The sequence below is a fragment of the Alligator mississippiensis genome, chromosome 4 (assembly GCF_030867095.1).
Source record: "Alligator mississippiensis isolate rAllMis1 chromosome 4, rAllMis1, whole genome shotgun sequence".
NCBI classification, from domain to species: Eukaryota; Metazoa; Chordata; order Crocodylia; family Alligatoridae; genus Alligator; species Alligator mississippiensis.
The window spans coordinates 221791690-221806447 of record NC_081827.1 but is presented as its reverse complement, the minus strand read 5'-3'; the positions used below and the strand labels follow the sequence as shown (position 1 = coordinate 221806447).

The 14758-nt window shown below is 39.9% G+C and overlaps 1 protein-coding gene across 6 annotated transcripts in view; it reads left to right on the top strand.

Annotated features, from left to right (window-relative positions):
- TANC1 (tetratricopeptide repeat, ankyrin repeat and coiled-coil containing 1) overlaps positions 1 to 14758 on the top strand; it is a 203663-nt gene that overhangs the window by 81075 nt on the left and 107830 nt on the right. For 5 of the 6 annotated variants that reach the window (XM_019480246.2, XM_059727359.1, XM_059727358.1 and 2 more), the window contains exon 3: positions 2450 to 2653. In XM_019480246.2, coding sequence (XP_019335791.1) covers positions 2450 to 2653 — 204 coding nt within the window. The remainder of the gene's footprint in view (positions 1 to 2449; positions 2654 to 14758) is intronic. The other variant, XM_059727357.1, reaches the window with a different exon arrangement.

The following is a 14758-nucleotide window of genomic DNA, read 5'->3' as shown; positions in this document are numbered from 1 at the left end:
TACTTGAATTCTAGTCTTTGCTTATATCCCGACAGATATAATTGCTTACTTACTGGAGATGTAATCAGTGCTAATAAATATTGCTGAAATGGTATGGTCTATGTACAAGCTTTAAACATTCTTCCAAAGTTACTGTTGTGTCCAAATCCTATTTATGATCTGATTCCATTGAAGATAGCAGAGTTCCATGAGCCCCAGCATACTAATTTAATAACAATTCATATTAAGTATGTTAATTAAAATACAGAAGCTATCAAAGGTAAAGTAAAACAGTTACTTTTTTTTAGATAAATGCAGTGAATAAAAAACACTTTTTACTTATTTCACAGCAATAAAAAAAGCTGGCTTCTAACCTTTTCTTTGTTTCTTATTTCTTGCAAGAAGAAAGTGCTTTCTTCTTCTTTCTGTAAATGTTGTCTCTTTGAATCCTATCACAAGCATTTCAGCTGGAATGCTTGCACAGTTTCCAAATTGCAACCTTGGTAACATGTCTAGCAAAAAACTTAGCAACAATGTCAATATTTTCTAATTCCTGTTAGCTGTATTAACATGTTGCTTATTTGCTTTTTGCCTTTGTCCAAAAAATAAGGGGGGGGGGGGGGAATGATAGTCTGCTAACACCTAATTCAGTTTCAGTTCTTTTAAGTAAGTGCCCACTATGAACTTCTGGTTATGTTTGGACTGCAAATGATGGGTGAGGAGCTGGACTTACACACATCTTTTGGAAGGTGATGCTTTAGCTTGCTTTTGGGGAGTATAAGGTGCAGTTTTTGTTTAGGATTGGTGATTTAGTAAGAGGAACTGGAATCTAGAATGGAGTTAAAATCATAGAAAATTAGTGTTGGAAGGGACCTCAGGAGGACATCTAGTCCAACCCCCTCTTCCAGTTCATTCTTCCTACAAATAAAATATAGATCCCTATACATAATTTAAAAAAAAAAATGATTTCAGGAAAATATAAGAGAAGAATCGGATTGCTTGAGACATTCTGTTACAGAAATATAGAACTAATATGAATTTAAAACTTTGGCCTGTTAACTTCCCTGGCTTTCATGTGCACTCTTAAAAAGTTCAGTAGCTACAAATAGCCTTCCTATTTTTTTCAAAGTTTACTTACAGTATAAAACGAAACAGGAAGGGAGCTTTAAAGATTATCTTAATGCAAGTATGATTACTTCTGCTGGAAAGCTCTGGGAAACAACTGTTTAAAGAAGTTGAAGGTCTTGAGGGCTAGATGCAGAACAAACAACATGATGTTAGAGTATCTGCATATAATTAACATTTGACCTGAATTATAAGGAAGTGAACTTGATGCAAATAAATTCATAATTAGAAAAGAAATTGTGCATGTGTTTTCTCATTCTTACTTTTTAGGATCTTTTACTTCTGACCTCATGGTAATAAATACTGTTTTAGATGAGCTTTGGGCTAAACTTTTATTCTTGACTTTCCCTTTAATCTTACTTTTTGTCAAATGATATATAATTTTACTTTATTTTCTTTGTCAGACTTGTTTACTTATATAGTTATATGCCTAAATTGATCAATCTTTTATTCACAATTTCAGTAATTTTATAATAATTTCTGTAATGATAATTTCTATAGCAAACCTATTTTTCAACTCTATTAGTGTGTTTAAGGGACTGAATCCTGCCAAACTAATATATGGACATATATACTTTGGCTGCCTCCTTCTGTCTTACTTCATTATTATGAGCAATCAGGCTCTTGAGACCCACAGAAATCCTGTCTTCTGATCAGTTGAAATCTTAATAGGCTTGCCCTTTAATAGGTTTGCATCTAAAAGATGCACAACACATTGTGTCTTTGGGCTGCTGTACAACACTTTACAATTTTCTTTAGAAGAAAAGCGTTTATTTGTCAAATCTTGCCTCAGACTTCACAGATTTAAGCAGAAAAACTGAAAGGTCAAATTTGAACTCCTGAATGTCACTTTCTATTAACCTTCTTTTAGAAAGCTGTTTTAGCATTTGGTTGACCATCCAGCAAGATTTCCATAACACAGTTCTGATTCAGTCACAATTTAACAAATAAGTAGGGCTTTCAAGCATTGCAGCAATCCTTAAATATGTTTTTACCTATAAAAATGTTTGCATTTTTAATATGGACATAATTTTGCCACAGAAGATTAAAATATAAAAGATGTTCTTTTTAGAAAAAAAGTTAGGTTTCCCCTTGCAACAAAAAAAACAAAAAAATCTGCTTGCTTGCTTATTCTAAGTATTTTTTTTATGGATGCTTAACTAGTGGAGCATTACGCTTCTTTGTGGGCTTTGTCTTTTTTCTCAACATAATAAAAATAGACCGGTAGGTTTTTGTACCTCATCTAATTAATGTTCGCTTCTGTTTTGGATAGCTGTTTTTCATTGTAAATTGCCTCATTATATTTTGATGCAGTTGATAAATGACAAAACATATTTTATTTCAGCAGGTGACTCCTGCCCAGAGAATGCTGTACCGGTTATTGTAGCATCTGGTCAAAATGCAGATTTTCCTATTGGAAATCAGCCTGTACCTGAGGATATGTATAGAATGAACTTGACTAAAGGAGTCTCAATGTCTTTGCCATCATCACCTTTACTACCACGTCAGTCTTACTTGATGCAGTCAAGATCAAACAGAAAATCTCCAGGTAAAATGTGGTTGATAAATTATGTAATACTTGATAGCTATTATTGATAATTATTTCATCAAGTAATTTCTGTGTAATGTCAGTGTTTGTTAAACCTGGGGATATCATACCATGATAAAACTAAGATAAGTGAATGTACTTTTGCATGGTCTTTGGAAAAGATGCAGTTTATGCTTACATGGTACATTTTGGTTTTTTTGGTGCACAATTCTTCCAGCTATTAAAGGTAGTTTGAATACTATAACTACTTGTCTTGAAATGTCTACCTATGTTTAACAGTGTAATTTTGTGAGAGCAGTTTTACATTTCAGGTATGTAGAGGCAACTGTAAAACTGTATCCTTAATGTCAAGGCGCTGTGCATTAGGTCTCTATTTTGCAAATGATACATTTTATAAGTGTGTTTTTTTGTTTGTTTTTTTTTCCCAAAAATCAGTCTAGATGCAGAATTTTAAGCTGTTACCAGTGTAGCAATAGGCTCTTTTTTTTCTTTACCACAGAGCTTTTGTTGTTAGTAGTGATGTCCATGTACCTTGTATGCCTTACTAAATAAGGTTGTTCCTTCTGCTTTGTGGTTTATCAACATTCTGTCCACTTAAATCATTCCAACACACTAGCATCACTTGAGTTCAGCCAGGCCAAAACAAGAGTGTCAGTCAAAGTTTTCCAAACTGGTATCTAGAGAGATATGGAATAACTTTGAAATTCTTTTGTTTTAATGACGCTTCAAAGATACTATACTACAAATACTATTGTGGGAGATGTAATGTATTTCTCAGCTTATAGAAGAGTCTCATGTAGCAAACCCCAATGCATAAACTGAAAGTGGAATCCTTGTTAAAGAGTTTTCAGGGAAGTATTCCAAAATATTCTTAAGAAATTCTAAATCCTGGAGGATTTAAGTACCTCCATCTAAAATTCTTTACCTTTTATAGTTATTTTTTTTTAATATTTGATATTTAAGATTCCACTTTAGCTTTTAAAATGTTCAGGACTACAGAATGGCATATGTGATCTCTGCCTTTTATTACAAATGGCTGTATATCAATTTGAAGACCTTTGCTGAAATCCTGGCTCCTTTTAAGTTAGTGGCAGTATTTGCTTCATTGGTAAGTAGACACAGGATTTCACCCTGTTTTCTCACTATGGGAGAAAGTTAACGTTTTTCCAGATCAGGTCTGTGCTTGATGAGATGTCATCTTAAAGATGTATGATCTAATTTAAAGGAGTTGAAATTTTACATCTAGTGCTGTAGACTTTCTTTTGTTGACTCTTGTTCTTGCACACAAGTATTGATATGTTAAAAAATGCATTTCCTGCCTGGCAGGCAGGCAGAAAAGTGGGGAAAGTAGTGGGGTTGGGGGGTGGGGGAGAGGGGAGTAGAAGTGAGCAGGAGTGTGGGGCCTGCACCAATGTCCCTGGAGCTAGTGCTGGCAGGGCCCAGAGTGGGGTGGTAGGAGTACGGGGCACAGGCTCACAGGGGTCTGTGAAGTGGGAGGAGTCTGTGCATGGGAGGGGGAGCGGTCGCTTTTCAGTCGCGCTGAGCAGCAGTTTGTTCCCTGCTGCTGCTCAGCCTGGGCCCAGCACCAGCTCCTGGCTCACCTGTTGGGGTTGAGCGGCAGCAGCAGCTGGGCAGAAACTGGGGCCAGCGTTGGCGGGGCCTAGAGCAGGGCAGCAGGAGCATGGGGTCCTGGACTGCAGGGGCTCTATGGAGCTGGGCCAGCTTACCCCTCTCCCTGCTGGCGCAGCCCAGCCCAGCTCCACAGACTCCTGCCAGCCTGTGCTCTGCTTTCCTGCCACCCCAGTCTGGGCCCTGCAAGTGCTGGCACAGGCTGTGCACTCCCACATGCCTGCTTGCTTCCACTCCCCTGCCCTGACCCCCACTTTCTTGCCCACCCGCCAGCTGACTACTCTACACCACATGGCTCCTGGCTGCATGGCCAGACCCTGCAGACTGGGGTGATCCCTGCAGTTCTCCCCTGTCCCCACCCCCTACTTCTTACCTGAATTTCCCGGTCCCACACAGGGAGTTACAAACAGCCCCATGGTCCCAGGCCAGAAGTCCCCGCTAGGCAGGGGCAGATAAATATTAATTTTCTAAATCTTTTTAGGGATCCCTTGGGCTGGGTAGAATGACCTGGTGGGCCGGATCCAGCCTGTGGGCCATATTTTGCCCACTCCTCATTTAAAGTCTAGTAGCTATTAAAACAATCTTAATTGGTGGATCGGGCTGCATTATTTCATAGAAATACCCAGTCACATACATTCTTCTATGGGTACTGGAGACCTGATGGGGGTACTGCTCTTTTGGATGTCTTATGTGCTTGAGCTGATAGAAGAGAATGGCTTCATAAGAATGATCTGTGGGACTTCTAAGGCAGAGAAGATAAGACAAAAGAGGTGCCAGCAGCAGGGTCGGATTCATGCATAGGCAAACTAGGCACATGCCTAGGGCCCTAAGTGAAGAAGGAGCCCAGTTGTGCTTATTTTACATATTATAATTATTGAGTGAAAAAAAGTAATATAAATATACAGTATTAAGTAGGGGCCCATGAGTTTGTTTGCCTAGGGCCCACTAAAGGGTTACTCCAGTCTTGGCCAGCAGCACTACACTCTGATACAGCAGTGTGTGTAGCACAGTGATGCTCACATATCATCAGTGTGATTGACTGAAGAAAGTTTTAAAATATTTTGTAGATAAATGTAGTTAAATTATTTAGGAAAAGTTAATAGAATGCTTCCCCGCTTCACCCCACTCATTTTGCAGGCAATTATAGTAAGGTGTTGCCCATTTGTTTTGCGTGGACAATTTTATTGTCAAATTTAAAACTCTGCTTTTTTAATTTTTAAAAATAAATATCTAGCACTACAGGACAAAGAGATGAATCAGGAGTTAAACTGCTGCTTCCTGCTTTCTCTGTAGTTTTAGCTTTTGTGTATTTGTATTATGTATTTGTATTAAGTCCATATGTTGTTTTTAAACAAAGTGTATGGCTTTAAGTCTTGAAACATTAATTTACATTAGACAATTTTTAAAAAATAGAGTAGCTATTTTTGGATAGTTATGGAATGATTTTTTTATAATTTCTGTTATATCCATATAGATTTACATTTTCAGTCTGAGCTTTCCTATTATTACTTATCTAGAGGGTAAAACAATTATTTGCCTCATTTTTTTTATGATCCAGCTTCCCATTGTAATTTTATAAAATTTATATACATTGTATTTATGTAATTTATATATACATACAGTAAAAGCTGCGTTATCTGGCACTGCATTAACTGGCATGCCAGTCGATGTGGCAAAAGCAAAACCAGAAGAGGAACTTCTGGTGCCTCTGAGTCCCACTTCGGGCCATGGCCCATGGCAAAGCAGCCTGCATAGGGGCCCCCCTCCGTGTCCCCCAGCACACTGACGTCAGGGGAGGGGCAGCGCTGTGCCTGTCCCCTGGCACACTGACACACCAGACGCAACGGGAGGGGAGTCTTTGCCCAACCAGGCAAAGGTGCCTCTCAGGTAAGCGGCATATTTGGTTATCCGGCACCCCCCATTCTCCGTGGGTGCTGGATAACAGAGCTTTGCTGTGTGTGTGTGTGTGTGTGTGTGTGTGTGTGTGTGTGTACACACTATATATATTTTTATACATGTTACATATGTGTATGTACACACACACACACACACACACAGCATGCGCATATATATATATATTTATTTTAGAGAGGTTTTTTTAAATCAGTAACTTTTTTTTGTAGAAAATTTGCCAGCACTTCTTATTCTAGCAAACAGTATAGTGCTTGTCCAGTTTCTATAGCTATATTTACTGATAAAATTATTATTTAAGTACCCTAGAGACATTTTAGTACATAACAGTATTTGCATGCTTACACAGCTTTACTAGAATGTGAAGGAGAGCCAATCTGCCCTAATTATAATCTATAAAGTACTTTAATTATATGTCTTTTTGTAATTTGAATTGTTTGAATTAAATTTCAGTCACAGAATGAGTATGTAGTTTGAGATGTCTGGAGGAATTTTATGACTTGGCAGCAGCTCCTTCCTTTCTAGTCTCTCATCTCTTTTCCCTTTCTGTACCATCTCTTTTCTGTCTTGGCTTTTTTGCATGTTTTCTACCACCTGCTAATATAATGGTAATTGCAGGGTTTTTTGATCTTGCATTTGCTGCTGGTGTCAAATGTTTGTCTGAACAGGCATTACACCCAGTATCCTGTGTTCAGAACATCATTACTTTGGGTGGAACGTATGGAAAGAAAAGCTCTCTCACCTTACTGTTCTTGCTTTATTTTCCCCTACTACCTCACCTCTTCTGCTAAATAAACTCCCAACAGGCTACAGCATAAAACTATGGGAGAGCTGGGGTCATAGGGTGCCTATACACGTGAATCGAGGCTGCTCCAATGTGCTGTAATTACAGCACATCGGTGCAGACCCGATTTAATCAAGTCTGCTGGAGCTTGGAAATTACTGTACTCCAGCGGACTCCAGCGTCTCATGTTTCAGCATCCTCATGCTGAAAATGGTGGCGGGGCAGTATAACTAAAGCTCTTGGAGCCACTCTAATTAAAGGTCCCCCCATCACTGCCCCCCCCCCCCAATGCCTCCTGGAGCACATGAACAACTACCCTTAGTTTTTAGAGTTCTGTTGGAAGTAAGTCTATTAAAGGGGGGGGGGGGAAATGGACGATGACTTATTTTATGCCTGCAGAAAAGGAGGCACTTTTAATACTCAACCTATGCTATATTGTGCAAAAATATTGAAGAAGTCTTGGAAATCTAAACAAGTTTAGTTGAATACAACAGGAAGTCATCTAAAAAGAAGAATGCAAAAGGGCACAGTTAACCCAAAATGTACAGTTAATGTGTGCAGTTCTACCCATGGCAAATCATAAATCTAAACAAAGAACAAAAGACTTCTAAGAACAAAAAGATGTGAAAATATACTTATTTTTGTTCTGTTTTTATGTCAACTGCTGAACATTAACCTTCTATAGGGACTTGAGTATTTTTCTAGTTTTAATAGGATATTTAGTATCAGGGTTGCTTTATTTTCTTTGATTTAGTTACACAAATATTTAATAATTTCTGGTTACAGCCATAAGTACTGTAGCAATGCCATATTCCTGTTCATAACCATGATTGCTATAACTGTCCCTTTTTAGTTGGTATACTCCTGTCTGCAGTAATCTATGAATGTCAGGCAATTAATCACTCTGGCATAATTTCGTTTCAGAGGTTATGTGTGAAGTGTATAGTTTTGGTTCATAGACATATATTTCTATTCCATCATACGTATGTGTGTTGGTGTTCAAAATATTGCCATTTACTGGTTCGACTTTTGAACCTATGTGCTGAGGAGCAGATGAGGGAGGAAGAATGAACTACATTGCTTAGAGTACATCCAACTGACATAACATAGTGCCATGCGGAGACAGATTTCTGAGCTAGCAGTATAAACGTGTTAGTATGAATGACACCCCTTCCAAGATGATTAGCTCTGCCATATGTCTCTATACCCGACTACACTGCCATGTAGATTGGTCCTTAATCCTGCTGAAAGATGCTCAGATACTATTGTGATAAGAGCAGTATAGGAAATTTCTAGTCTTCTAACAGCATATTATTTAAAACAGTGACACCAGGCTCAAATATGTTGCTGGGCTGGATCTGGACAGCAGGACTTATTGTAAACTGGGTGACTGACCTTCAGATTCAGCCCATGGGGCTTCTTGCTGCAGCTGCCAGAACAGCCAACCCCATAGGGTTAATGCTGCTTCTGTCCTTCCAGTTTCTAAAAACAGTTAAGCATGCAAATCTGTGGCAGGACACTGTAAAGTGGCAGCCTTAATTCGTGTGTGCTGGCCACACCAATACGAGTCACTGCAAGAAGTGCCATGAGGTAGATCTGGAAGTTGTCCAGCCGGAGAGAGACTGAAGAGTGGATGACCCACGTCTGTGGGCTGGATTTGGCCTGTGGCCTATATGTTTGACATCCCTGATTTAGACAGTATTTCCAAGTGAACTAAATTGTAGTGGTGTGGGCCTGCTAATGGGCACAAAGAAATGTTTCAAATGATATGTCTGCCTTGTAGGAGGTTAAATTAGCCCAGGCTGTGAAATCCAACTACCATGGCTACAGTGGTACCAGTACTCCAGTTGGTTGGCCTCGAGGTATCTTCATGCTATGCTTCAGTCACTTGTATAACCCAGACTGTTTCAGTGTTTGTAGGAAGTGTTGTGGCGTTAGCACCTTTCCCCCTCTCTTCCTTAGTGGGTTTGTTAGTTCTAAGCTGAAATGTATGCAGCCCTGAACAGATTGGATTCTTAAGGTGGGGGGGAAAAAGGTTTCTGCAGAGTATTATTTATATTATTTAATTTATTAATAAATATGAAATATACTCAAAGTCAAGCAGGAGATAAGTATCTGATGTTTCTTTCCGTTCACTCCTCTATACTTCACTATGGAGTCTTTTTTTCCCCTCCCTCTTTGGTCGGAGGACAATATTCTTCTTTAAAATAAGTCGTCTTCTGCAGTCCCATTCATTTTACAGTCCCCTTAGCATTTAAAGGGATTCCTGTGATCCTTTTGATGTGCCGTTGGTACCACACATGTGTAAGTGAAACACTGTCTGTCCCTGTTGTGCTTTTCTGATTTTAATATTAGATGTGAGGACATGTGTGTACTTTAGGGTCAGGCTAAGGTCATTATTACAGTTACAACAGTGTTTTTAGTTGTTTTTGTTTAATTTTTGTGAGTGTTACTTCAGAACATATGGAAGGTTCTGCAGTGAGGATCCTGGGGAATAAAAACCTGTTTCCCCCTGCTTTTTCCCCCCAAGATCAGTTCCCAGAATAGTACAGCTGGGTTATGGGCAAGGCAAATTTGTTTCCCACTGTGTTTGAAACAGCATTCATGCTAGCTGCATTCCTTTGTGATGCGGTGACATATTGGGAACTGGAGTAAGATCTCCAAAATAATTTCAGGTAAGACACTAAATAGCTGGTAGGTGGCAATAATATTCATTCGTATTAAACCTGGATTGAATTTGTATCAGCAATTTGGATAAATGAAAAGCTAATTTCAGCAGTTCTGAGAGTGCATAGTGCTGGGACCTGCATGCTCCCTCTCACAGTGGGGAAATTCCTCCTTTTGTATAGAGAATATGAAGTCTCTGGTACCCTCCTTGTGGTCTGCAAACTGCCAATGAATGGTCTTCTCGCATAGGGCTAGGTGCTGTGCCTTTACTGCTGGTGTTTTGACCATCTGGACTTGACCTCATGTAATAGTTTCCAGAATGGCAAATAAATCTGGTCTCTACTTTAGCACTTCTTCAACCCAGAAAGTTTCAGGATGCCCACATCTGATAGGTTCTTTACATTTAAGACTTCCTGTTAACTGGCATTTAATATCTGTTTGCTGATATGGAAAATGGGGTTCGGATGTGGTAGAAACTTTGCAGTGGTCAGTACTTCACTTTTTCCAGTAATTTATGGTCTTGGACAATCCATCTGTTCTGTGCATGTGAAGTTGATTGTGCTACTGGTTTACATTCACCTGGTTTTATTTTCTGGTCACCAGGCTTTAAGAAATACCTTACTTATGCCAATCTATTTTTATCTACAGGCCCCTGGCCCTGTCTGTCCCCTACTTAGGTTACAGTATTATATATATTTTTTTTCCTTTTTGACAGGTTGGAATATATATGTGCGGGCAATATGTGTAACTAAGAATGAGGTGTCACTTTAAATATCCAATCAAAGTAACATAAGAGTTAACAGTTAACTATTTTACTCTTTAATATATGAAGGGCGAATTTAAGATTATAGATCTGCATATTTGGTTGTGAGTGACATCTCAATGTAGTGTATCCAGCAAGTGGGAGAGAATAATTAGGAACCTACTAAAATTATGAGTTAGTGATTTTTATGGAAACTGCAATAAACAGCAGTCTCCCCCAAAAATGGCACTGGCTGCAATTTCCCATGTAATCAATCCCCCCCAAATGCTTACTGGAATACAGAGATTTTTATTTAAATTTAATACAGTAATTTATATGATATTTCTGTGGAATTTGCTATTTAATTATGCAGTTTTTGCCTTTCCACCAGTGAGCACTGCAGGACAGGGCTGCTGGGGCCTCTTCACCCATCAGTGGCAAGGGATGGGACTGCTGCAAGATGCCTGTGAAACTGGCTCTTCATGCCTTGAGCAGGCTGCAAAAAACCCTTCGTCTCACTGAGATTTAAGTAGGTTTCTTAAAATAACACTTCTTAGGCCTTTGGTCAAGGATGACCTAAGCCCTCAGTTTCATAGGACCCATTGGCCTATTTAAGCCACATCAAGGATGAACTTGAAAAGCTGCCAGGGTGATCTGGGGAGGACCCAGGCCAACTGCACAAAGGAGCCTTCCAGATCCAGGCTGCAGTGGCAGAAGTGCAACGGGAGGTGCAGGGAGCCAGTCACCCTGCCCAGGCCCCACTGCTACAGAGGGGCTGGGCAGACCCACTGTGAGACTGGGACTCTCACTGCTGTGGTAGGAAGACCCTGCCTGACCCCTCTGAGGGTCTGGCACCTCCCTCCCTCCCTATGGCAATCTCTTCAGCCACAGGAGAGATCCACAGCCCCAGCTCCACCACTAGCCCCATCCACTTCCCATGGGGGCAAAGGGAAGCTGTGACTCTGCAGCTGGGCTCAAGTGCACCTGCTGTCCCCCTGCCTTCAGTCTCCCGCCAGTGGCCTGGGGCCTGCACAGTGCTGGGCACATGGTGAAGATGTTAAGAGGCCAGGGTCATTCCTGCTAGAGGTCACTAAACTAGGTATGAGCTATTGGTTAACTGTTTAACTGATATAATTGGAGGTGGTCAAATGGATAACTTTTAAATGATATTTACGTGCATAACTGAAGGTTGTACCTATATGGGCCATATCAGATTTGAGAGGTGTGCTGGGTGTTTTGTGCTCCAGTCCTGTGACTGTTTCTTCATGTGCTTAACTTAGGAGTAGTCTCTTCTGGCTATTCATGTGCATGAAGTTAAGCTTATGAAGGTGTGTTTGTTGGATCTAGGGCCTATTAATAAATGTTATGGCCAGAAAGAGCTGTGATTTGTCTAATCGAAAGTCTTGTATCCCATGAGCCATGGAAGTAATAATCCCTGCTTTAAAGCCCCTAATTTGTCTCTTGTATTATAATATTTTTTTAGAAAAATATCTGGTCTTGATTTAAAGTCTTCTTCTGATAAAGTCTTCTCCATCATGTCCCAAGACATTCATTTTAATTCCTGTTGGGTTTCCTTGGGATTTGAAGCTGGGGGCTCTGGCATTGCAAGTAAATCACACAAGCAACAGAGATTACGAGCATTCCTCTGTTGTTGTGTCCCAAGTACTTTGCTTGCTTTGATCTGTAGAAAGTCTCAGAATACATCATTCCATATCATGACAACCTGGGAAACTGCCGTGTTGGAGAATGGTGTTCACTGAAGTATTGCTTGGTGTGGTTTTCAAAGTGATAAGTTCTGGAAACTGCTTGCAATTTTTAATGTATACAGTATAAAATGATGCCTTCAGGAACACCACAGCAGAGCTGGAATTAACTAGTGGGAATTTGAAGGATCTGAAAATGTTGGTTTTTAGAATGTCAGTTGTTAAGATTCAAATGTTCCTTTTTAAACCTGCTTGGCTGCAACTTTCAGCACATGGCACTTGAGTAAATATAATTTTCATGTTGTATTTGCAGTTCACATTTAAATGGCTGTTTTTGAATTGCATGAAAATTATGCTTATTTGACTCTTTTTAGAGGAACAGACTAAAAGTTTACTAGTCTCTTCAATTTTTGTTTCTTATAGTAATGCTTTTTATCAGCGTTCCTCAACTTTTTTAGCTTCCTAGAAACCCCTCAGGAAATGCCAGCTCTTAGTATTCACTCATTTTTGGGCTATAGACAAATAATAGAGGGATTCTTCTGTTGCCAAGATCTCAGAAAGACCACAAAATGTCAGGATAATTTGACACTATGGATTCCTATGGGAAATCTGCATTTATCTTGTGAGACGTGTGCATATCCAACTTTCCTAACACACTGTGATACCATGCAGCTTCCTTTAAAGGATCTCAAGGCACCCAAGGCAACTTTGGCACCCTGGCTAAAAATCACTGATATATATATCCTTCTAGGATCTCAAGCACTATTCATCACTCTTCAAAATGGCTAAAGGAAAAGGTAGCTTTAGCAATGAGTCTGTTCTGCTTTGCAGTCACGAAAAGGTCAAGTTGGTAAAATGCATCCAGAGGATGTTTCAGTTTTAAATTGTCACTTGACAGTCTCTTGCTTATTGATCTATTCCTGATTAGAATGGTTGCTTGTTGATTTTCTGCTTTGCAGTGTCTAATTATAGTGCTACTTGCAGATGAGCATTGACTTATTGTCTCCTTATAGGATGTGGTTATGTTTCTAAGGAATGCATTTTGAGTTGCTCTCACCAAAGCAGACATAATTTTGTTTTTTAAATAAGTATTGATATAGCACCCTCTGGTGGTAATTGATAGGTAAATATTTTATTTATGCTTTAGCTTTATTAAGTATATTCAGCACATGGTCCCTGAACAGATATGCAGAAAAAATAGAATAGTGCTTGATTTCTTTTCCATAAATTTTTGGTCTAGCAATTAAGCTGTAAACATAGTCATTGATCTCCTAGCCATAGAGATGAAAGTTGGGGGGGGGGGAGAAAGAGAGATATGTACAGAGGCCTTGGTTGTAGAACCAAATTTTGCAGGCCCCAAACAGTGAAATCTAGAAGGTCCCATCCAATCATAACTACTGCAACATGGGAGAAATGGGGTGCTTCTACATGTGCATCAATGCACTTTAGTTAATGCGCATTAAATCTAGTGTCTCCATTGTGAGGTATTAGGAAAATGTTCCTGTCTTCGCTGTCAAACAAGCTTTAGATAAAGCGCCCTGCCACCATTTTGAAGTGCAGAGACGCTGATACATGAAACCCTCTGGACACTTTAGAGCAGCTCTCAGAACCAGTCGAATTAAAGCCTCCCTACTCCCAGAGCACGTGTATAAACACCCCTGGTTTTTAAGTGACGCTTAATGCGCATTAGTCTATTTTAATGCACATTAATAACACAATTTTGTGATGCTTTAATGCACGTTAAAAATGCCTGTGTAGATGTGCCCATGGTGTCTTAAGCTAGGACCCAGACCATAATGACTCTGTGTGTTTGGAGCAGTTTCAAAATCTTGACTTATACATGGAAGTGAGCAAGATGTTGTGTAGTCTTCAGAGTGATAATGTAATGTTTCCTGAGGCTGATGCTACCTTGTGGGTAGGGAAGGAGATCTTTATATAAATATGGATTATATTGCTTTTGAGACCAGCTCAACTGGATTATACTACAGTAATCAAAACAGGAGTTCACAAGAAAGGTATATCACCTAAAATGATGGTAATGGCACAAATGAGGTTAAAAAAACCAAACAAAAAAACTCTCTCTCTCTTTCTGGGAAAAGCCTTAAGAATTTTGAAAAGAGCAATTGCTCCCTTGACAGCAAGGATTGCACTTGGATCTGTGGGCAAAAATACTCTACCTGGAAACCCAGAAACAAATGGAGACCTACAGGTATCCCCTAAACTGTGCCCCTTCTTGCCAAGCGTTGGGCAGACACATAAGCACCATTGGTGCAAATTTCTGCCCAGCTGCTATTTTAAATTCCATTCATTATCAGCATTGGCCTTCCAGCCCTACAAAAAAGATGCAGAGCCTGAAAAAGATGCAGTTCCACAGAGCTCCACCCCTTCCTGTCAGCTGTCTGTCCAGCCACATACAGGAGTTTCTATTCTCTTTGATAATCAGCTGTTCTCCACCCTGCTGCAGCTTATCTCAGCTGCCTTTATTTGGCCTAGTGAGCCTTGGTGTTCCTGCCCTGCACCCTCCAAGGGTCCTTAACAGGCCCCAACCTCCAGGTCTATTTTCTTGTTGGGGCTGCCTAGTGTCACTGGCTCCTGCAGGCTACAAAAGTCCTGTCCTCCCTTGGATTGTAGCTAATAGGGTTGGGTTCCCTGTTACAGCACTTCTTGGA